Here is a 25491-nt window from a genome sequence, read left to right on the forward strand (position 1 = left end):
AACTTTTGAACCTCAGTTTTGACAATTTGGGCCATATTCTTAGCTTGATATGTTTTAAAATGTCAAATATTAATATTAGCGCCATCTAGCTGAGTGTACCCCAAAGGTGTAATGCCATCTAGGCCACCGTACCTTTTTCTGTATGGTACTGAGGTACGTTTTTTTCTTAGACTTTATCTGTCTATACGGAGTTATATATGTCTTTGCTATTAGTAACAAGTCTTGGTCACACGAAGTCTAATTGGACATTATTGGATCTCATTTTTCCCCAAATTTATATTTAATTATTTTATCCAAATTTGAAAAACTGAATATAAACGTAGCTACCTAATTCAAAAAGGCTGTGATGATTCAGTGAATTGCATTCCTATGTATACCTAAATAACATCAGTTAACACGATATTATACAAAAAAAAGAAATTTACCTATGTTAGTAATATATCATTTTTTTTATTTAATATGAGACGATACAAGGTATTTAAGAACTTAGATAAGATATAGTTACAGATAACGATTGTTAAAATTATTTATTCTTATAGTATTCCGTTATGTAGGTATTTTTATTAGATTTGCCAAGTAGTAGTAGTAATTATCAATTATCAGATTTCTAGCTATACAGACTTACAGAGTCACATTTTCATCAAATTGCTTTAGATGTCGATTTAATGTTGATGTTACAAATTTACCAAGACAAGCACAAACACTAGCGTCTTCTTTTTCTTTAGCCTAAATTTGTGACTTATTTGTGTAATGTTTCCTGCAATAAAGTTATGGCATTTAAGTTAGTTTTACTTCTTTAACTACAGACTTCATTTTAAAAATAAGGATGTTGTGGATTTTGGCTCAATGATCCAAAAATGTGCGTGTTCTCGGGAAAACGGCCCACTGACGATTGCTATAAAGCCGGTCAGTTTATTCATATAAAGATACAAGTAAATCTCGCCTTAATGGTAACTAGAGATGGGCCGAATATTCGGTAAATATTCGGTATTCGGCATATTCGGCAAATTTGTCAATGTTCGTATTCGGCCGAATAGTTCGGTTAGATTGCCGAATATTTACCGAATAAACAAAGTAAATAAATAGCGTAAGTTGTTTCGTAATTCATCGGATAATGACATCCTATTTCAGCATTCTAAGGAACTACCAAAGAGAGTTAAAAATGCGTTAAAATATACATACATACATACATACATACAATCACGCCTGTTTCCCAGAGGGGTAGGCAGAGATCACGGATTTCCATTTTAAGATATAAATAATTGTCTTTTTCTTGGAATTGCCTTTCTATTTTATTTTTTGCTCATTATAGAATCCCACACTTTAGTTTACCACATTAATGAATACATTTTCTGTTTTAAAATATAAATACAATAATTTTGTAAAAAAGTAAAAATAACGTAGCTTAAGAAAACAAAACAAAAATTTTCTTATGCAAGAAAATTTAGAGCCTTAGTAAGATAAATGTGCCTATTACCAATCATCGAAAAATTCGAATAGTTATTAACTCTAAGCCAGGATTTAAAATATGGCGCAACCGAATATTCGGCCGAATGTTCGGTTCGGTAACAGATTAACCGAATGTTCGGCCGAATATTCGTATTCGGCAAAGTCCGTATTCGGCCCATCTCTAATTGGTAACCGACAAAGTGGGACGTTTTACTAAACACACAAATACATAATCAGGAAATGAGAACACGACACCTGTCCCGATCCTGCGCAGCCTCCTGCCAGTCATTGACTTCCAAGTTCCAGCTGACGCAGATCCGCCGGAACACTGTCCTCCCATCGCAAGTCTCCCTAATAAAAAAGCGTGTGAAACACGCTCATCCTCGACTTCCTTTATGAATTAAATTTATGTGTTGAAAAGGGACGGATATATGCTACTTATTTCAGGTTCACATACCATACCCATTTTTATGCTTACTACACGGGGGAGGGGGTCGCTAGTTTACAAATAAAATAATGAACTACATAGTATCAGTAAGTTTTTAATTTTTTATTTCAGTTTCATAACAGATTTACAATGTAGGTATATGTATAAAATGCAAATAAAATCGTTAAAAAGGATTTTACCATCATGATTTTAGACAAAATTTGTCAAACCCATGGAATTCAATTTTGAGTAATTTCTGACTTTCTACCGCCTCATAATAAACGCGGAAACGGCCGCTTAGTTAGATAGCCCCACAATGAATTTACTATTCTGACATCGTATTTTGTTCGCAATAAAATCTGACACACTTAGCTTCTCGCGAAGTCTCGGCGCGATGTTTTACAAGGCATACCAACTACCTACTGAAAGTCTCACTAATCTTCGCAACCTAAGATTTGATATTCGACAGGTACGAAATAAATAAAACTCTTAAGGCCCCCATTCACGGCGTGATTCATCGCTTCGATCGATCGGACAGATATCAAATGTGAACGAATCGGTCGCTTCAAAAGCGCCAGCCACACGAAGCGATTGATAGTTTGCGAATAAAAATAGAATCGTTGGTCGCAAGGGGCCACACACTTGAGATATTCATAATTGCACGGGATTTTGTTACGATTTGCGATATCATATGCGTTCAAGTAAGTCGTTAACGATGTTGACATACTGGCGCAGTCGGTAGTGACTCTGCCTGCTGCGCCGCGGTCCCGGGTTCGAATCCCGGTAAGGGCATTTATTTGTGTGATGAGCACAGATATTTGTTCCTGAGTCATGGATGTTTTCTATGTATATAAGTATTTATATATTATATATATCTTATTATTTAGGAGCATATGGCATCATACAGGCACAACCATCCAGAGAGATCCAATTTTGCAAAGCATTTGATAGAGAGTGACCATACTGTATCAGAGAATCATTCTTTTGATGTTTTACATGTATGTGAGAAAGGGCTGCGTTTGGGGGTTCTAGAACAGTTGGAGATAATTAGGTACAACAATAGGGGGTTAATCCTTAATGAGCAGTTGAATGTTGCGTCATCGCCGTTATTACGAATTTTTCCATATAACTTGCTTGGTAGGGGGGTGGACAAAGTATAAATATGGCCGACCATTCTGGGGACGATCAGTCAGTTGCGGGACTTCGGACCGTCAACATCAGCTCCTGAGGAATATCTTTGTCTGAGTACCCACAACACAAACCTTCTTGAGCTTACCGTGGGCCTCAGTCAATCTGTGTAAGAATGTCCTATAATATTTATTTATTTTATTATTTATTTATTTACACCGTCGATCGTACAGATATATCGTACCGTGAATGGGGGGCTTTATACAGAAGCTATCATTTAAATGATACGCTAGGCAATTCATAAACTATCATATATTAGGGTAAACGCAGCTATTAACGCCCCCCTTAAGGCAATTTTACAATCGGGTCTAATTATTAAGTATACACGTTGTTCAAACATTTTATTTTCCTATTATATGTGATACTATGATAATTAAAAAAGGTAAATATTGTGTTACTTGTACTCAAATTAAACATTATGATATTAAAAATCTATTTTTAAATTACTGAGGCGATTGCTACCATTAGCGACCCATAAAAATGCATATGAAGCTATCAACGATTTTTAAGCAGCTATTACCGATTGTGTTATGAGTAATTACCTGAACGCCCAGCGAGTACACAGTACAGCAACACCTAGTATAGTGGCATAGTCCACAGGTAACGGGTAATTTAATAAAAACATGTTCAGCATTGTCATCGAAGATTCATTTCTATTGTACCTATTCCTACCTACTTTTGTACCTATTCATATAACATTTTTCACGTCTATCATGCCCACTAAGAAATAAAACAAAATGAAATCACAAATCAAAACAATTATATATTGTGTTATTTTAAACAAAACAGTATTATTCAAGCTTAGAAACAACGTAACTAATTATTTTTCATTCTTAGAAATAATCAACATATCATTAATCTTATGACAAAGATTAAACATCTGTTATTCAAAAAACAATCAGGATTGTAAGCTTTACTCCACAAAGTGATCAACGATTGCTTGACCATTTTGGAAAATTTTGATATACTGTGTAAAGCGTGACAATCAACTTCAAATGCAACTATAAAAATATGTGATGTATATTTTAATGCTATTCTGGCCTTCTGGCTATTTTTGGAAAAATGTCAGTCGGGTTGTAGCTTTATATTATATAGATAGATATTATAACCTACTTATTTAGGAACGATCGGTCATACCTTCTCATAGTTTGTAATAGCGATTTCTATGAGTCGTTGAAAGAATATGTAAGCACTAACGTAAAATGTATGACCGACCCATATTAAACAACATTTTTATTGTTATTTTATTATTGTTGTGGCTACTAAACACTTTGTTATTACGTGATATTCAAAATTTTTGACATAAAATCAGTTTTTATGGGTAAAACTCCTTCACAAACAATGTCTTACACAATATCCGTTTTCCAAAAATATTGTTATTTTAGTAAACTTTACAACGTCAAAAGAAGAAAACTAAGTACAAATGTGTATGTCGTTAATAGCTTTTTGAAAAAAACTATTATTTGGGTCTCAAATAATCTATAAACATACTTATGTTTCTAAAGAATAATATTGTAAAAGAAAGAAAAAACTTAACATGACGTTATAGTCATTACCGACCTATGGGTCGTTGATAGCTGCTACTACTAAAACTGATGAAGCTATCACCGCCCAAATTTAATTTCATGTTTTATGTATGTTAATGGATGTTTTTTAACAAATCGTGATAACCAATCTATAATTTATAAATGACTGAATATAATTAACAACAAAAGTAAATGTAAAATAGTCAATTGTTAACATAAACGTCTTAGCCAGATAAGTCAAATCCTTACCTGAAAGTGCAAGCGTCAGTATAGAATGTCCTTCTTCTTCGGTACCCACGACTTGATTGACGTATTATTATGATTTCTCGAACTACCACTCAAACTAATGTAACACTACCCTATACTCAAGAAATAAACGCTTTTAGAAAATAACCTACCTACCCTCACGTTACTAGTGGCAACGGATAAATGCCGAATTACTTATTAGATCGGTAATACCTTCCGATTTTCGATGGAGCGTTAATAGCTGCGTTTACCCTAATTAATACGATGCGCGGAATATGCGCAGTCTTACAAACCATACATCAACAACCAACAATAGCTTAAATTAGACTAGTCCTTTACGCAAAATTGAAACCGCCAACTATCAATGACGACACTTATACAATAATTTAGTTGAGTTATGACAATGGAGTAGCTAGTATTTGAGTTTCATTTATCTTCACTGAAGATGCTCTCGAGAGTGGCGGGGTCCATGTGATGCGCGCCGTCGGGCGGCGGCGCGGCCGGCGCGGGCTCGCTGCTGTGGTGGATCTCCTGGTGGATCCTCATGTAGTATAAGTCACTGAACCTCTCTGTGCACAAGTGACACTCGAGCTGTTCCGTGGGCAAATCCTCATCATCCGTCGATTTGTGTTCTTCAGCTATTATCCTGTTCAATCGACACGCAATAAATGTAAGATTCAAATGAGTACCTACATTACGATTACGATACAAGTGCGAAGTCGTGGTACTGTCTAAAGGATTTTAAATCGACAAACGTTTCGATATGACGTCTTAGACAGACAATATAATAACATTAATAACCCTTTAAATTGCACACATACATAATTATAATGTGTGTAGGCACGCTTAATGCGTACTATTTAGAGGTTAGATTAGAGTAAAGTAGCAACATATAAAGTAGGAATTGTAGAATAGAATAGCTTTATTGCATAGAATAAGTATTACATACTTTTCCCCTCACTAGCTCGGAAACACGTGTTTTTTCCTTTTAATACCAGCGGGTAAAAACGCATTTTATCGAGTAGTGGGTAAAGTAATTTGACCTTGAATAAAGTCAAATTAACTGCTTTAAAATTGATAAAAGTAGATGAATCTAGTAATAAAGATGATTTACCACCTGTGGAACTACTGGAAACAGTGATAAACGCATTTTTTGCGTTGTAGTTTCCTCGCTATAGTGAGGGGAAAAGTTTTGTGTAACACTCGGGTGCAATAGTACATTATATCAGAGGCCGGGAAAATGAGGATTTCCGGCCAAGTGGGTATATATATAGGGATACGAGGCCGGGAATCCGTTTTCACGCCGAGGCATTTCTCAAACATACAATGAAATAAAAAAAAATGCTCTAAAGGACAATATTTTATAAAAAAAAGTTACTTTGCAGGCCTAGGCCTAAAAAATAATATGAAATCCCTTTACAGTCCTCTCGAGTTGTTGCGCCCAAAAAGCGATACTTCCCAGCCCATTTTAAGGAACGTAAAGACAATATTTCATTGCATGTTTGAGAAAAAGTATTTTACTTCTCGTGTGTTAAAACACTCGCAAGTTCAGGATTCTATTTTCGAACCACTCGCTTCGCTCGTGGTTCAACTATAGAATCCATTCACTTGCTCGTTTTTCAATTCCACACTCGGCGTTAAAATACAACTTTGCCCCCTTGTATAACAAATAACTATTTCTCAAACATGCAATGAAATATTGTCTTTACGTTCCTTAAAATGGGCTGGGAAGTATCGCTTTTTGGGCGCAACAACTCGAGAGGACTGTAAAGGGATTTCATATTATTTTTCAGGCCTAGGCCTGCAAAGTAACTTTTTTTTATAAAATATTGTCCTTTAGAGCATTTTTTTTTTATTTCATTGTATGTTTGAGAAAAGCACTATACATGCCTCGGCGTGAAAACGGATTCCCGGCCTCGTATCCCTATCCGGCCTCGCTCGCACGCTCGCTCGGCCGTATATACCCACTTGGCCGGAAATCCTCATTTTCCCGGCCTCTGATGTAATGTACTATTGTGTCTATATCTATAGTCTATACGTATAGATGATATTTTGACAATTTGTTGCTTATTCTGCTATATGTATTAAAAATTTTACATTTTTTTGTATTAATTATGTACAATAAACGCAAGTGTGAAAAACAGGATTTTGAAAACTGGTCTGGATTTAGATCACTACCACTGACGACCGGTCGGCCTAGCGCGTAGTGACCCTACCTGCTGCGCCGCGGTCCTGGGTTCGAATCTTGGTAAGGGCATTTATTTGTGTGATGAGCACAGATATTTGTTCCTGAGTCATGGATGTTTTCTATGTACAGTCAACCAATTTGAATCCTAGGCCACTGTAGAACCTTTGCACAGTAAACGTCAATGTGACTTCTTATGGCAAATAGAACATGGTTTAAATGAGACAGGGTTCTAGAGTGGCCTAGGATTCAAATTGGTTGACCGTACATGGATTATTTCTAATATTATAAATGGGAAAGTATGTGTGTCTGTTTGCTTGTCAGTCATTCACGGCAAAACAATTTTTTAAGTGGAGGTAATTGAAGGGATGGAGAGTGACATAGGCTACTTATTGTCTCTTTCTAACGCAAGTGAAGCCGCGGGTAATAGCTAGTATTATGTATATGCTAGTAGATTTTTATATATATCGTTGTCTGAGCTTAGCCTGCAACACAAGCCTTCTTGAGCTTACCGTGAGACTTAGTCAATCTGTGTAAGAATGTCCTATAATATTTATTATTTATGTATCGTCACTTGTTGTAAATTACCTATTTGCACGTGTGCTGTGCACAGTTTAACAGTAGGTTGATTATAGCCCCTTCTATAGGCACTCACAGTTAAAATAAGGCTCTTAATCACGTTACCTACTAAATAAAGACTATCTTCAGTAATATATTTTAAAAGGAAAAGTATCGCGCTCGCGCATTCTTACGAGCAGAACCCAAAGGCGCTCATATAAAACTAACCTTTTCACATCGTCCAGAGTCTTCGGCTTCGGTAGGTTTTTTGTAGTGATAACTTTACAGCGCACTCTATGTCTGGACAGCTGTTCGAAGGAGTCAAACTTCTGGTTGCAGCCGTAGCATATGGATTTGTTGTGGCATGTCTCATGAACCATCAAATCTGTAGATGTTACAAAATCTGTAAAAAAATAATATGACAATTAGGTTTCGTGTATGTCTAAGGCAAAAATAAAAATTATAAGACTTACCACAAGACTCAATGAGCCCTATTAAAAAGGAAGATTGAGTGCACAGAGGCTTGGAATGATGGTCCTGGCTATGACAGTTCATATGAGTACGAAAGAGGATGGTGTAAGGTCAATACGGGTAAGTGTGTCATAAGGGGAAGTGTGGATTTGCGAGTTCATACTTTTGCATCTTGCTACTTACGATTAGTGGTAAACGTATTGAAAACATTGATCATCGTTTAAATAGGCCAAATGAGAAGACCAGACACACTTTCACCTTATGACACACTTACCCGTATTGACCTTATTACAGAGCCTTAAGTATTATGAAAATAAATTCTGTAGTTACAGTATATTTACAACTGAAAAAAGTACGGTAAAGCCTAAGATTCACCTATAACACACAGGTTTTACCGATGCTGTTATTGTGACGATGTTAAATAATTACTGTTTTTATGCATGGGGCTTTTACAGAAGTTGATACCAAAAATCCTAGGCGACAGGAAAATGTCTTATCTCAGGCTCGTTAATTCTTATTAAATTCTGTCAAAATCTTGTAGTAATAAGGGCCACCGCCGCCGCCGACGTAGAGTCAGAAACCAGCGCGCCGCCCTATCTACGAAGCCGTTGATCACAAATCCGAGGTTCAAGGGTTCAAGTCCCGCCGGAAGCGTAAATTTTTCCATTTTCCTTTAATAAAAAAAAAAAAAAAAAATCCGAGGTGTCCGCATCCGAAGAGCGGACGCACCATGGTGCATGGTGCTCATGACCACTGGTGACCAATGACCATCATGGCTGACTACCAGTCGCCATGGTAAACCCTAGGATTTACCAAATCAACATCGATAAAGGCCCAAAAAAAACAATAAAATACGTATTATTTATCATTTCGGGCTTTTACCATTTTTTATTTATACTTTTACAGTAGGTAACATACACTATCGGGCCGTTCAAGTATTATGTAAGCATAGGGATGGGGGTAAGAGCTTTACTTATTTTTTGACGACCGGTCTGGTGCAGTCGGTAGTGACCCTGCCTGCTGCGCCGCGGTCCCGGGTTCGAATCCCAGTAAGGGCATTTATTTGTGTGATGAGCACAGATATTTGTTCCTGAGTCATGGATGTTTTCTATGTATATAAGTATTTATATATTATATATAACGTTGTCTGAGTAGAGTACCCACAGCACAGACCTTCTTGAGCTTACCGTGAGCCTCAGTCAATCTGTGTAAGAATGTCCTACTTATAATATTTATTTATATTTATTTTACTTTTGCTGACTAGAGATATGGGGGGTGCAGGGTGAGTAATTGAAATAAATCTGCTTACGTAACATTGTACCGTCCCGTATTCAACGTTTTAGTTTTGCGATTTCATTTCTGCGTCGATGAGTCAGCCAGAAGAATACCATACATTATATTATATACAGATGAATAAATGTTAGATATATCCATATGTAAGTAAGCACCTAAGTTAAAAAAACATTTTAAAACTAAATTTATTTTTAAATTACGCCCAGCTAAAATAGGACCGCGTGGAACTGTCCGGACCAACATTACACACGAGATAGACTAAAGTTTAACGCCGTGTCTTGCGTGGGCGACGGTCGCCGTCGCGTCTCATACTTCCATATCGATAAGGTTTGATCTCGTATGCGTCGCATCGCCGTCGCGCGACCATCGCGCGACCGTCGCCCACGCAAGCCACGGCGTTAGGAGTACCTCGGCAGATCAAATTTCACATTATCCGATCTGACAGTATCAGATGTAGGGCCGATATCCTATACATTAAAGGCACCATATTTTACATCCTTCGCTATCGGATCGGATACTGTTAAAACGCTCTGACACGGTAAAATATCGTATACGGGTTAGACAAACTTACTTCGCCTACAGGTTGAACACACGTATTTATCCTTCTTCTTTGGCGGTGACTGTTTTCCCTCAATTTTTCTTTTTACCGATTTATAGGAATGTTCAGCTATCACATGAGCCTATGATAAAAAAATACAGTAGGTATTAATATATGAAGCCTTAAATGCAAAACAATAAGTGATGTGAGTTATTAATCATGAAAGTAAAATAGTGCTTTCACTGACAGTTGACTAGATAAGAGTAGTGCCGATCTACACTCGGGTGCAAAGAAATTGGACCATCCCAACATTTATTTTTTAATTTTAGTAAAAACTATAAATCCAACCACAAAAATTTAAATACCAATACCACGCGATAGATAATTTTCTGCCTTATGAAATGACACCGACAGTTAGTGGTAGGGGTGAATAATGAATATTGTGTATACTGTGGGCGGGCAAATCACCCCTAATAACTATAGCTATTAGCTAGTAAGTAGTTTTTCTCGAGTTGTGGATTTTCTAGCCAGAATTTTTTTTGATCCCATACAAGCTTTTGATCCTTGGTAGTAATGGGATCGAGTGGCTTCAAAAAAAAGTTTGTGAAAAATGACCTTTTTCTCGCACCCTGTATGTTTTTCCAAAATCTGTAAACGCCAATTTTCACAAACTAAAAATCGAAGGATGATCTCCTAAGACCGTTTTAGCGTAGCAGCACGGGTTCTGGTAGCTGCTCTCACTGACCCGCTATCAAAATACACCCTGTATGCAACTGCTTTATTTGTGTAACATTATTTAGACTAAGTATTTAGATGGTACATTTTAGGAATAATATTAATATTACACTCTAGAATTTGGGATGTGCCTACGCTCACCGTGATTATTAGTTAATCTAGTGAATCTAGTCTATCCTTTTGTGTTTCAAATGTTCGGCACAACACCCTTTTGCAGTACATATTTAGTTAGATGTAAGGTACAGCGGGGCAGTTTCGCCTGGGTGGAAATTGCAACTGATCCGATTAAATAGAGTGTCGACCGGTTATATATGGCACGAGAGTTTAGTGGATACATGTGGAACTCAACTTAATTGTGTAATAATGGAAAAAATGGATCAGTTACAATTGTCCCCAGTCGGGATTTGCCCCGCTGTATCTTATGTTATAGTTGGTACCTTAAGCCCAGACACACTGTGGAAAGTCTTGGCGCACAGCAAACACTCCAGAGGAAGGTCATTGGGAACAGGCTCCGAGTCTACCTCACAAGTGGGTTCCTCTTTCAAAGGTGCGTCTAAAAACTGAAATTACATTTTGTAATTTATAAGTGGCTACTGGCTAATATATCCAATAACTTCCACAAAAATATTTTATTTCGGACTTTCTCTGAAAACTTGGAAAGAATTACGATGCAGGCGAACAATCAAATAATTTTGCTCAAGCTAAAATGAAGAATGTTCGCTAATGCTCCGATTCCGATTCGAACTCTACATTATCCCAAAGTTTCATCCTTAAGAATATGGGGGAGGTCTGACGGCTTTGGGCTCTTAGTCCATAATAGACGAATGAAAATTTACGTTTTTATTATAATAATAATGGTAATAAACGCACCTCCTCAAGCATTTCATTTCCATTTGGTAGTGAAGAATGCTCATTGCCCTCGTGGTAGGAAAATGTACCTACAAATTTAATAAATACTATTAAACACACTTTGCGATGAGAACATTGAAAATGTACTTTTTTATCACAACGTTCGAAACTAGTGCAATGCTGCATACCAACTTCCACCCCCCATTTTAGGGAAGTGGGGGGTCGGGAAGAGACAAAAGTAGCCTATATCACTTGCCATCCCTTCGTGTGATACTATACAGCACGACCACGGATGATTTTATTAATTCTGATGCGGTACAAATTCACGAAAAAAAATGTACTTTTTTGTACTGACGTTTAAAAAAAATGTACCCTTATGATTTTGGAGTTTCGACATAGGGCCCGTGGTCGTGCTAGGTAGGTACTCCCTGGCACGACCACACTATATTTAATGAGATTTTAAATTTCTGTTGCAGTACAAATTCACGAAAATAAATGTACTTTTTTGTACTTACCTTTTAAAAAAAAATGCCCTCGTGGTTTCGGAGTTTTGACATGGGGTGTGGTCGTGCTAGATAGGTGGTACTTCCTGGCACGACCACACTATATTTATGTTTAATTTGATGGTGAAATGAATACTAAACAAGTGTTTTGAAATTGTACTATGTAAATTACTTCAAAAACTTAGTGCGGTCGTGCCAGGGAGTACCTATCTAGCACGACCACAACCCATGTCGAAACTCCGAAACCATGAGGGTACTTTTTATAAAAAGGTAAGTACAGAAAAGTACATTTTTTTTCGTAAATTTGTACTACTACAGAAATTAAAAAAATCATTAAATATAGTGTGGTCGTGCCAGGAAGTACCACCTATCTAGCACGACCACACCCCATGTCAAAACTCCGAAACCACGAGGGCATTTTTTTTTAAAAGGTAAGTACAAAAAAGTACATTTATTTTCGTGAATTTGTACTGCAACAGAAATTTAAAATCTCATTAAATATAGTGTGGTCGTGCCAGGGAGTACCTACCTAGCACGACCACGGGCCCTATGTCGAAACTCCAAAATCATAAGGGTACATTTTTTTTAAACGTCAGTACAAAAAAGTACATTTTTTTTCGTGAATTTGTACCGCATCAGAATTAATAAAATCATCCGTGGTCGTGCTGTATAGTATCACACATCCCTTCGACTATCTACCATGTAAATAAAATCACGTCAATTCGTTGCTCCGTTTTGCCGTGAAAGGCGGACAAACAAACAGATATACACACTTTACATAAGCTACGCTGGGAAATGTTTTTCACCACCCCAAGTGGTATAGACTCTCTTCGATTCTTTATTAATTATAAACTGATGAGATAGTTGCATTTTGCACAAGAGAGCAACGAAATTTCATACAAATTTTAACTAGATGTTCTTTGCTGGCTGGTAGAAATGACTGATGAATTGATGATTTTGAATGTTAAAAGTTTAATATATCGAAGGATTTGACCGAATCCAAAGTTTTAAGTTTAGTATTTAACTTGTTTTGGTGTGGCGAAAAATATTGTGGTTCGCGGGGTGGCAAAATTGGAATAATAATTTAAGCTTGCTCGGGTAGGTATCAGATATTGGCGCTTTCGGTTAAACAAAAAGTTTGCCCCCTTGTAAATCAATAGTTATTTGTTTTTGAGTCTTTTAAATCATCAAACTAAATCAAATCTATTAATTTTAATATAAATATTTATCATTCAAAATCATCAGAATCTTACGTCCAGCTTGAGAAATCAAGTTTAAAATTTGTATAAAATTACTTTGCACCATCTATGCACTCTTGTGGGTAAAATGCTATTTTGCTATCGGTTTTCGAATAATCAAGAGAGCCAGTTGGTTTGGTGAAAATAATTATTACTAACCATTAATCATAATAGGTTGTTGTTTTGTCCATTCCTCAGGCTCTATTTTTATTTCTGCATCTGCTAACTCCTTGTATTGTATATCTGAACAGTCATTACCATTCTCACCATAGTCGTTATCCGACAGAACTTCTTGTTTAATTTCTAAATCCATAGGAGTTTCGAAAACACTATCGTTTATATTTTGGTCTAGTTGAATGGGTTTCGGCCAAACAGAGGTATCACCCGGGTCTAGGTCTGCTTCAGGATAGCGCTGTCTAAGAATTGTATCACTTTTGTGTACAACTGCAGCAAAAGTACACGCACTCTGAAGTTTTGTGTAACAAGAGTTACATATTAGCTTTGAATGTTTGTCACTTGATGATAGCTGTAATCAAAGTGCAAAGGAAAACAGTCAATTTCCAATAAAGCTCACAGTTACTTGGTGCAATCATCAAGAAGACATGATAAAATACTTACTGCAAGCAAACTTATAGCCACATGTAGTTACTTATGAGGTATTATACGCACGCCAAAATAGCCAAGAATGCAACTGTATGTCAAAAAATCTCTTACTAGGACTTACCTTGATATGTCCAATTTTAGCGAGGTCTTCAGCTACAGTACTTGCCATTCCGTCCCATGGTGATGACCAAGCATCAAACAGATTGACCAAGCTTGTGGAATGTCCAACTTTCTCAAGACAAGCCCTGCACTCCCATTCATCTGTTGCTGTAGTTTGCCGATCCATTATATTATTTGATGTTGCCCTAAAAATACCACACAATGAACATGTAAAAGCAACTTTTTAAAGATGTTTCATATGTCTTGTATAGAGTCAATGAAAGCTCTGAAAGCTCTCCGTAGCCAATTTGAATGTTCAGATTGGCAGGCTATTATTTCTCTCATCAGACAATTTGAGTGAGCATCAAGTTGGTCCATCAAATAAATAATACCACTATTACAACTGGGTCTAAGGTATGATGCTAACCACAAAAAGAACAAAAATATTATATTTTATATAGTTGTCAAAGCGGAGCTCCCATGAGCTGTGGAAAATGAGGATGATGATGATGATTCAACATAAAAATACCTACTTGTCAATATTAGTTCCGGATGAAGCAGAGAATTCAATGCTTTTATTACTATGTGCAAATACAGTTGGCAAATTATCCTTCTCACCATTAATGAAATGGCAACTGCACAACTGATCTTCATTAGTAGGATCCTTTTCATTGAGTCTAAAAATTATATCAAGAAATTATTTAGAGAGTATCCCGTAAGGTCACTGTGTTGTATAGGTTTTGTCCACACAGTAAATAAGAAAACCTATGTGAGGTGAGTAAACATCGGTATCAATGTTCGAATTCCATGGCACTCAGTAAGGGTAGCAAAAGAAATAAATACATTTGAATATTTTAATGATAATGCTTCTTTTCTTTTTACACTCAATTATACTGCAGCAAACTATACATATACCAAAGACTTATGTAACTCCGTAATACTTCATCCTCTTACTACTCTTACTATGCATATACTAAAAGAGGTTTATACTCTAAATATGTCATTGTCATTAAACCTCAATACTGATTTCACATTTTTTTTTATCTAGCCTATAATGGTGTCCCACTGCTGGGCAAAGGCCTCTCCCCTTAACCTCCATGACTCTCGGTTTAGTGCCTCTTCTGGCCAGTTAGTGAGGAAAATCGCAAAATTTTCCAACTAGTGTCAATTTTAACTGTCATGCAAAATAATTTGTTAAGTCGAATAATAATTGCTTGAGATAATGGACTCAACGCTACATCCCGATTTTTAATTTATGGATATATTTTTGCAGATGTTAAAGATTGACAGCAAAATCTATGGAAATGATGGCTAAAATTTGTAGCCATATATTTTAACCCTTTGAAAAACATTTTTTCCTTTTTTATACAAAATACCTCACCGTCCAAGGCCCTAGGTCACGCGGCCGCGGTAGGCCTAAGAAGCGCTGGCTGGACGTCGTGACAGCGGACATGGAAGAGAACAATCTCTCACCTCAGGATGCCGAAGACCGGGCAAAGTGGAGAAGGCTGAGGAGGAAAGCGGACCCTGGCGCTAGACCGGGAAAACGCTAGGTTGAAGAAGAAGATACAAAATAAAAGTTAAAAATATTGTGTGTATTTGTTTTTCTGCCGACCATACATTGCCAAGGAATTCAAATGTTGATACCAATGTTTAGAGGTGAGGTACATATGTAATATTAATATTATCTTCTACTCCTATTTTGGAAAGTGGACTTTTAAATGAGTGGAACAATTGAATATTTAAATAAATCGGGAGTTTGGGTTGGCTCTCACCGGAATGGCAGCGGCCAGCAGCAGTAGCAGGTAATTTTAAACTTTATCTACATATATCGTGGCGCCACTGTGCTCCTAACACTAACAACAGCTCCGTAATTTATTAATTTTTAAATCTTACAAAGTCTACATAAAGCATTAAAATCTGTGTTTAGAGTATAAGAGAGTGACAATTCTACCACGTAAATGGTTGCAGACAAAAACTCAAACGGAAAGTGACTTTATTTTCGAAAATACGATATCAACGGACTTTGTGACTATAATACTATAAGTGGTGCAAATAAATTGAAATGTGAAATAAAAATTTGTGAAAAATAAGTGCATCAAGTGTCGGATACCAAAAACAATAATTAATTGGTGAAAAAGAACCAAAAACCCTTACTTTGGCTATATTTAAACCAACATTAATTACAGCGCCATCTAGTGATAGCGCTCTGAACTTGCTGAACGACGGAAAGCGCGCCTGCGAAATTAACCGAAAATGACACCGGTAAATAAATCTACATTAAAAATCAGCAACAACAAAACTTTACCAACGTGTTCTAAATGCCAGCTTCCTGCAGAACACAGAAAATCAGCATTGTGCTCAGAATGTAAATTAACATTCCATTTCGACTGTGCCGGTTACTCAGGAAAACTGTATGCAATATTAGAACCCCAGAAAAGAGAAAACTGGAAATGTAAATCCTGCATCCAAAAAAGCAAATCCCCTAGCATGTTGATTCGACATACCCCGCCAGCGCCATCATATGTCACTATGAGAAAGGGAAACAGAACAAAAAAAACGTCAGAAGAGCCCCACACTGAACAAAGTACTCTTCTAATAAACACACACGAAGAGAACGCACCAGTAACCAACCCATCAGAGGAGATTGAGATAGCACAAACCCCGAATACTTCAAAGTTACAAGATACTGAACTCCCTGCAAATTCTACACCGGTAAAATCACCACCTATAAATAACAGTGACTTACTGTCAAATGAAAGTCAGAACGATATTTCAACTTCTGAATCTCCCAGAGAAAACTTACAAACATCAACAGAAAACCTTTCAGACTCGCTTACAAGTACCGAAACAAATTCATTTAAAAGTCATAATACAATACAAGAAAAATGCTCAAAAAGCACCGACTACACCGTAAATAATATGTTGACAGTGATTGAAATGAATGAAGAGATCCAACGACTAACTACCCATATAACCATAATCGGTCGCCGTTCCTACGCAAATCCTCCTATTTTGTGTACACACAGGTCTTCGGGTCTCAATGTTTAGTCGCAGTACGGTCGACGTTTAGTCGCGGCGACCCAAATGGGGACGATTGGTAACAGGCACAAATGGTCACAGAAGTGACAGAAGTGTGCACTACGCGTGCACACATTGTTACCGTTTGGCGACTACTTTCCCAAAATCATTCGTTCATTTCATTCTTTTCAAATGGCGACTGTCAGAGACGTCAAAGTAAAAAATAAATAAAACCATTTGACATTAAAATGTAATGGCGTAAGAATTTGTTAAAGATAAATATTGTTTGCATTTGTAATATAATGTGGGCTAATTACCATGGCCAATTAAATTGCTCGAGTGATTTCATAAAATAAGTCTAAATTTATCAACGCGCCATCAATTTACCTCAGTTTAACTAGTAATAATATTATTGACTACTCGGTGTTTGCGTGTTATGTATATTGATTGGTGAAGTTTTAGTGCTCCGGTGCATATACTATACTGAAATATTAAAAATAATGCCTAGAAAACCAATAAAGTTGTTAAAATATGGATTAAGACTATATTTTAACAACTTTATTGTATTATATTATTGTGTATATTATACTATATAGTAATATTCCATGTAAAAAACAGTCGCCAAACGGTCACCAAACGGTCGACAAACGGTCGCAAAATGGTCGCAGCGTACACGCGTGACCGAAAGCTATTTTCAAAATGGCTTAATTCTTGTATTAATTTTTTCCAGGTATCCTCAAACTTTATAAACAATTAAATATGCCGTCGTACTCAGTTGCCCTCACTAAAGAAGATTAAAAAAAAAATGTAACGTGCGTACCGAGCTGCTGGGTTGTAAAGGATCGGGGATCATATTATTATGGTCTTCTATAGAGCAACTAGTATTTTGCGGCATTTCACAATTGACACTTGTTGAAGTAGTCGTCAATAATATTACTATCAACATTAATTTCAGCGATCTGTACTTCTTTTGTCAAGATTTTTGTATAGATAAGTGTCTACAAATTTGTAATGTTAAAGAGACATAAATAAAACGTAGTAGAGTAAATAATGTGTTTTTTTTTGTAACCCAAACAAAATACTTGTAGATACGAGTGCGGAAAAGAGGAAAATCGATACGAGTAGCGATAAATTAATACACGAACGAAGGGAGTGTTTTAAATCGACACGAGTTGTGAATGTCCTTTTCGCACGTGTATCGTATGACGATTTTCAGTACCTAAATCTAAGCTAAGAGTTTCGACCAGACAAGAAATGAATCATTGCTTGATTTGCTCGCACTACTGCGTGTAAAAAGCAGCATCTGTACTGAAAAAAACTATCATTGCGCAACAGAAATTCTATTAATATCACAGTAAATACTCTATTTCATTTGATTCCTACTTTTATTGTGTAAAGCAACACTGCACTTCATTTTTATCAATAAGAATTAAAAATTATATATTTAATACATTAAGTAACTATAAAGTGCTTATCTATTTGTATTATCATTCTGCACTTTTCTTAACTTTCCCACATTTCTATAAAATGTCGAAGAGTGCTTAAATGGTCGTCGTCGTTAATTATTATTTAATTCGCTCATATTTAAATGATTCAAAGCAACCAGTCCACAACTTCACAAGAAAGTTTGAGAAACCTTCGTATTTCAGATTGTCATTTGCGGTTACAGTGGTTTAGGAGCAGTTCGGTAATCAGACCTACACATGTGTGTACAAATTCTGTCAATGTCACTGTCAGAAACCGTTCTGACAGTGACAATGACAGCCACAAATTCGTCCACATGTTGTTACCGTTATGTGTGCAAACGTCGACTAATAAAGTGTCGTTAAAAGTCATTCTGACAGTGACATTGACAGCCACAAATTCGTACACATTTTGTTACCGTAACGAGTGCACACGACGACTACACTTTGTTATTGTAACAATACGGTCGCATTGTTTGCACGACGTTACCACGCGTTAAGTCACATTTGACAGTTAGTTACTGATTTGAAGATTTTGCGACTGAAATGGTTGTATGGGTACCGAACTCGCTACAACGCAAAATCAGCTCGAAGAAGTCAGTATAGAAAACAATGGACTGAAAAGGATGATTGAAAAACTTCAGAAAGAAGTAGGAACCTTAAAACGCTTATGCCACTCATCAAACTCCCTCTCCCCAATTCGATCAGAAAAAAAGAAGAGACACTCCCTACACACTGGAAAACGTAATAACAGCATCCTCCCCCCATCTTCTCCTACACCGACCCAGTTGCCAGCAAATGACGCCGACTGTATATATCAAGAATGTAAATCGGAGCTGCAGCGGTTAAACCAGCTAGTCCTGAATCTCGAGGAAAACAGGGCTATATTCGAGGAGAAAATAAGCGAGCTTGCTTCACAGGTCCAAACACTAGTACAAGAATTGCATTGCCCTAACAAAATAGACAACTACGAGACTACAAAAACCACAATTCCGGAAAAGCAGCGTGCCCATAACATTCCAAATATACCTAGAAAAATGCAGACGCCACTACTTAAATCCAAAGTATGTGTTATTAGCAACTTTTCCAACTACTTTGTCGAATTGATAAAACGCGATTTTCTTAGTGTAAACACATGTGTTTATTTATCACCGGGTGCTGGCCTATATGGACTATTTAATGGACTTCAAGACAAACTTAAAGATTTCACGTTAAATGATTTTTGTATTATAAGTATTGGGGGCGATGATTTTAAAACTAGCACAAATTACTATATTTTAGTAAATCACATACAAGAACAATTAAGATATGTCCAACACACGAATGTAATTGTTTGCCTGCCAACATTTAAAATAAACTACTATTGTACTTTGTTTAATAAGCGTGTCGAAACATTTAATGATTTATTATATAAGTGCAACTTGAAACACGAATTTGGCTACATTCTAGATTCGAACCTACATTTGTCATATGATATCACTATGTTCTCTAAGTCTGGAAATATAAACCGGCAAGGGTTCATCACAATATATAACGATTTAATAGACTTTTTAACATACATACCCAAAACAAACACACTCGGCACAAATGACTACGCACTGCAATCCACATGTTCAGTACCATGCACAAGTAATCAGCACATAATTTTTGATAACTCACAGCCACTAGATCTCACACAAAACAAGCAGCCCACAGTCAACAGTGTTAACCCAGAAGTTCACTTGTCAAATGCACAAAACACCACGTTTTTTCGAGGCCTACTCTAACCTAGATGCCACTGAATTGGATGATAAATCAGATCTAAATGCTTTTAAAATAATGTTCCAAAACACACAAAGCCTTTTCAATAAACAAGCCATATTAGATGCATTTTTGGATGATAAAAATAATAACTTTGAAGTTCTCTGTCTTACGGAAACATGGCTATCCAAGGAAAAACAAAAATTAATACTTACAGTTAAACAATTACGACATCGCATCATCGTTCTCACGGGTAAACTACTCGGGCGGCGGGTGTTGCATATTTCTGCGTAAACAACTAGAGTACACCGAGCGTGAGGACATCGTGGATATGTCCATTGAATATATCATAGAAATGGCCTCTATTGAGCTGCCGTCACTTAATACATTGATAGTAGTCATATATTGGAATGGTCGTGAATATGAGACTTTTTTAAAGCAAATGTCATTACTTCTAGAAATGTTAAGTAAAAAAGATTCTGGGAAAAGAATTATAGTAGGCGGTGACTTTAACTTAGATATGATTCAAAATAACAAACAATCACGACAATTAATAGACCTCATGAAGGAATACAATTTTATCCAACATATAAAGGATCCCACTCGAGTTACCAACACTACGTCAACATGTTTGGATCTTATTTTTACAAACTTCACACATGACATTATAAAAACCGAAGTGTGTGATTTCGGATTTTCAGATCATAAAAGTACCATTATCCGCCTATCAACACAACAACAAGGTAAAAAATCCTTCTATATATGCAAAAAAAGATTATATAATATAAAAAATATTCAAAATTATAAAATTATGCTACAAGATATTGATTGGCTGCAAGTAATTAAACCAGAAAATGATATAAATAATAATTACGACAAATTCCATAATACCTTACAAAACATTCTAAATAAATGTATACCCTTAAGAACTATTAAAGTAAAAACTAACTTTAAAAAAAACTGGCTCACAAAGGGTATAAAAATTTCTTGCAAAACCAAAAGATTATTAAAAATTATGGTTACCCAATCAAACGACGTAACACTTACTAAACATTATAAACAGTACCAAAAATTATTGAAAAAAAACATATTTAAGTCTAAAAAACTCCAATATATACGGAAAATTAAAAAATCTGATAATATAGTTAAAACTATGTGGCAAATAATAAAAGAGCGCACTAACAAAAATTTTTCTCAAACGCGGCAAAATATTGAGTTATCGATCCATAATAAGCTAACGTCGGATCCTAAGCAAGTGTCGAACATATTCAATTCATTTTTTGCATCAGTGGGACAAGTTGAAGCCGGAAGTACCAAGCCGCGCGGCCGACCTGTACTCCTACCCACCACAAACTCAATTTACCTAAGCCCAGTAGATATGCCAGAGGTAAAAAGAATAATAATGAATTTAAAAAATAAAAAAAGTTCCGGAGCTGACGAGTTGCCGCCTATGTTATTTCGACACTGTGCTGACGAATTAACTTTTCCTTTCTACCTATTAATCAATCAGTCTTTTACCGATGGATCCTTTCCCGATATGCTAAAAAAATCAATTATTAAACCCATACATAAGAAGGGCAAAAAAAACGACCCTAGTAACTATCGACCCGTGGCTCTTCTACCCACATCATCAAAAATATTCGAGACTGCTATGTACAATCGCGTATATTCTTTTTGTGAAAGGTACAATATTTTTGATGACGCTCAAAACGGGTTCCGGAAAGGCCGTTCTACTACTCTGGCTGCATATAAATATGTATTAAATGTTTTAGATATACTTAATGACAAAAAGTACGCAATTGGCATATTACTAGATATGTCTAAGGCATATGATATGGTCCAATACGACATACTATTGAATAAAATATATGAGATAGGAATAAGGGGAATTGCTCACGACTGGTTTACGTCTTACCTCAAAAACAGAGAACAGTGTGTCGCAATAGAATGTTTGAACCATACAACGGGCGAAATGACAAGCGTAATATCTGACCAGCTGCCCGTCAGGCATTCTATCCCTCAGGGAAGTGTAATTGGATGTTTGCTCTTTCTGATTTACATTAATGATATTCCTAAAACAGTTTCACAGTCTTGTGTACTTTTTGCCGATGACATCTCGATCCTAACCTCATGCAATGATGACACAAATATAAATCAAGACGTAAATTATACTTTAAATAATGTAACAGAATGGATGGAAGACCACAATTTAAAACTAAATATTTCAAAAACTAAAATCATACAATTTAGGCCTTATCAAAAAACACCCTTATCACAACACTTTGACATAAATGGAATAAAATTGGATTTCGTGGACTCTGCAAACTTACTGGGTTTCATTATTGACTCAAATATTAATTGGAAGGATCATGTAGCCAAAATTAAGTCAAAATTATCATCTTTCGTGTACGCATTAAGAGAAATAAAAAGATCAACTGACTTCAACTCTGCGATTACAGCTTATTACTCCTATGCCTATTCTTGGCTTACATACGGCATCATACTATGGGGTAACAGTACAGATGTCAAGGATCTTTTTATTCTTCAAAAAAAGTGTGTACGAATTCTAGCGAACATAAAAATCCCAGAGAGCTGTACTCCTTATTTTAGACAATTTAATATGTTAACTTTAGTTTCAGTGTACATTTATGAGGTGTGTAAATTTATAAGAAAAAACCCACAATTGTATAGGTCAATTATAGACCAGACCCGCCGTTATGAATCTAGGTTCAAAAATAACCTAGTTCCTGTTTCAGGGTCAACAATGAAATTACATAGTGACAGTCCACACTCCATGTCTATCAAGATATATAACAAATTAAGCAATAAATTAAAACAAGAGAAAAACACCAATACTTTCTTAAATAAACTAAAAAATCAACTTATAGGGAAATGTTATTATAATTTACAAGATTTTTTGCTAGACAAAGAAATTTAAAATTTAAATTAATGATTTGTGTATATAATATGTCAAATATTTAGGTAACTTATAATTTACTGTGATTAAGCTTTGTATATATTGTTTTTATTGTTAACTAGTATGTATTTTCATTAGGATAGATTAGTATTTAAGTTCTAGATCATAAGTTTACCTGCTATGCCCTAACAGGGTGTCATATAACGTGTACCTACCCACTATTGTATACTTATGTGAAAGCATGAATAAATGAATATGAATATGAATATGAACATATTTAAAAAGACCAGTGTTACTTGACTAACTCAAACAGGTCGCATGGCGCTGCACTTTTTTAAATCTAAAAGTGCTTGATGTGTCGCTCGCTGCCATTCCGGTGTGAGCCGACCCTTTGCCACAGTCATAGGGGAAATATTTATTTAAAAATGTATTGCTATCAAAATGAGTAACAGAAACGGTTTTTTTCTTATTTTACACACTAAAATTAAATCAATAGAATGTTCACTAAGTTTAATTAATAGAATATTTTTAAAGCTAAATGGAATGTATAAATATTACATAACCAGAGAATCAGGCTCTTGAGTATTTGGTAAACTCAATTTGAGTGACGTGCCTAAACGAGTTGAACAGTATTAAAACATACCTACCCAATGATAACAAATTCAAGCAAAAAATTACTCTTTAAAGCACCTGCACCTGCATCAGCTTTAACATGTGATTTACATCACACCTGACAATTTGAATTTAGCCATTTGTCACAGTTCATTTTCAAATGTAAATTTTGCTTTAAAGATCAACCATTCACCATCAATTTTCCAACGCCGTTGAAGTCTACCTGAGTCTGCTGGATCACATTTTGACACCGGGTATAAGTATATAAAATCAGAAAATACTACCAGGATAACTATGCTTACGGGCAAAGAGCTTTCCACTCCTCGAATAGTTTTGTGTCGGCAGGAAATTTAAAAAAACTGCAGGATTCTCTTGTAGAAACATGATTGCATCCGGGTGCGTAGCAATAAGGCATTATCAAGGCAGGACCACCCGTATCCATGTGTTTATACACGACTGTCCATGCTGTTAAGTGACTGTTGAAGCAATTTGTACACCTATAACAATAAAAAGCAATAAGAATCCGTCACTATGAAAAGAAGTAAATAATGCAACTCCACTGACAAATGCAACGCCATTTTTGACAGCAATAGAGAAATAGAGCATGGAGATACTTATTGGGTCTTATGTCATTTTTAATAAATCAGTTATGCACCATGATTATATTTATAAAACTATCAAAAATAATTATAAATATATATAATTCCGTTTCGTTATAAGTAACGCATCTCAGGCAAATACAGTCAAACAAAACGAAAAATAATTCTGTAGATAGGTGAAACTTCATGTTTTCTATACAATACAAATATTTAAATACTTACTTATGATGAACTCGCGAAATGTGGTAATCTTTTAGTTAGCAATAAAGACAAAAAAATACCGATAAATGAACGCGTTTATTGTAACCGTTTGACTGCTACGTACGAACCATGTACGAACAATGTGATGAATGTGAGTTTATGGATGGTTTATGGTTAACCCAAACCATCCAAAAAATTCTCAAGGATTCAAACATTGACAACACTGGCTGTCATTTGATTTAAAGCCCCCATTCACGTTGCGATTCATCGTTTCGATCGATCGGACAGAAGCGATTAATATTCCCTCCGGCCCGCCCCCTTCACCGTAAGGCACCACACACACAGTCATTTACACCTTTCCTTTCTACTCTTCCTATCCTATTTAGTAAATAGTAAGTGACGAAAGAGACGCCGCTATAAATAGGATACATAAAAGCGGATTTGATTATTGAAAATTAAAAAATGTGGGAATTAGAAATTACATGATTCCTTATCTGCTTGTTCTTATGTCAATAAAGAGAGATCATTTGTTTCGATATTGGTTGATTACATGGTAATTTGGTCAGAGGTATCCAACACTTTTGCATGTCCGGCACAAGGTAATGGGTATACGGGTACGCGACCCCGGCCTACTCAAGCTGCTGTAGTCGTTTGTCTCATTTCTTTCCACGACCACAGTATCCTCAGTTTCTTCTATCATCCCCAATTCCCCACTCTTCCCATTTCCCTATCTTTGCTTGGTGGGCTTCCCAGCTTCGGCTCTTAAAATATCACCTAGAAGAAGGAAAACTTCGAATATAAACCCGAAACGGCATTTCTGTAGATGTCTGCATCCGAACCTCTCTCTGGTCGTAGCGGTCTCCCGTTCCATCAGGATAAGAGGGGTTAGGACGAGAGAGTGCATTTGTGTCAGCGCGAACACTTATGCACTTTAATATATCCTGCGCAATCAGACTGCTTTTCCTCACAAAGGACTCCGATTTACAAGTAAGACCTGTGGCGATGGACAGAGTCAGAGGGGTCTAGTTAT

General features: G+C 36.1%; 1 protein-coding gene across 3 annotated transcripts; it reads right to left on the reverse strand.

The window, feature by feature from the left end:
• Positions 1–3807: 3807 nt before the first annotated feature.
• On the reverse strand, positions 3808–24656 carry LOC125241174 (zinc finger protein 667-like). Of its 3 annotated transcripts, none has more exons than XM_048149522.1 (10): positions 24483–24656; positions 23964–24158; positions 14442–14585; positions 13931–14114; positions 13465–13732; positions 11487–11554; positions 11054–11176; positions 9915–10023; positions 7808–7982; positions 3808–5482 (listed from the first exon to the last, which is right to left on the reverse strand). In XM_048149522.1, exons 2-10 carry the CDS (start codon positions 24101–24103, stop codon positions 5263–5265), a joined length of 1431 nt encoding a protein of 476 aa, XP_048005479.1. In that variant the 5' UTR covers positions 24104–24158; positions 24483–24656; the 3' UTR covers positions 3808–5262. The 3 variants fall into 3 exon arrangements, with proteins under 3 accessions (XP_048005479.1, XP_048005478.1, XP_048005480.1); XM_048149521.1 differs by having other exon boundaries at positions 13366–13732; positions 24483–24654; XM_048149523.1 differs by lacking the exon at positions 14442–14585 and having other exon boundaries at positions 13366–13732.
• Positions 24657–25491: the final 835 nt, after the last annotated feature.

Source organism: Leguminivora glycinivorella, chromosome Z, assembly GCF_023078275.1.
Source record: "Leguminivora glycinivorella isolate SPB_JAAS2020 chromosome Z, LegGlyc_1.1, whole genome shotgun sequence".
NCBI classification, from domain to species: Eukaryota; Metazoa; Arthropoda; class Insecta; order Lepidoptera; family Tortricidae; genus Leguminivora; species Leguminivora glycinivorella.

Excerpts from the sequence above, each read along its gene's own strand:
- LOC125241174 (XM_048149521.1), bottom strand. The coding sequence starts at position 24,103 with ATGGATACGGGTGGTCCTGCCTTGATAATGCCTTATTGCTACGCACCC. Across the intron at positions 13,733-13,930 it reads CTAAAATTGGACATATCAAG|CTATCATCAAGTGACAAACA; the intron begins GTAAGTCCTAGT and ends CTTTGATTACAG. Across the intron at positions 5,483-7,807 it reads ACTCTGGACGATGTGAAAAG|GATAATAGCTGAAGAACACA; the intron begins GTTAGTTTTATA and ends TCGATTGAACAG.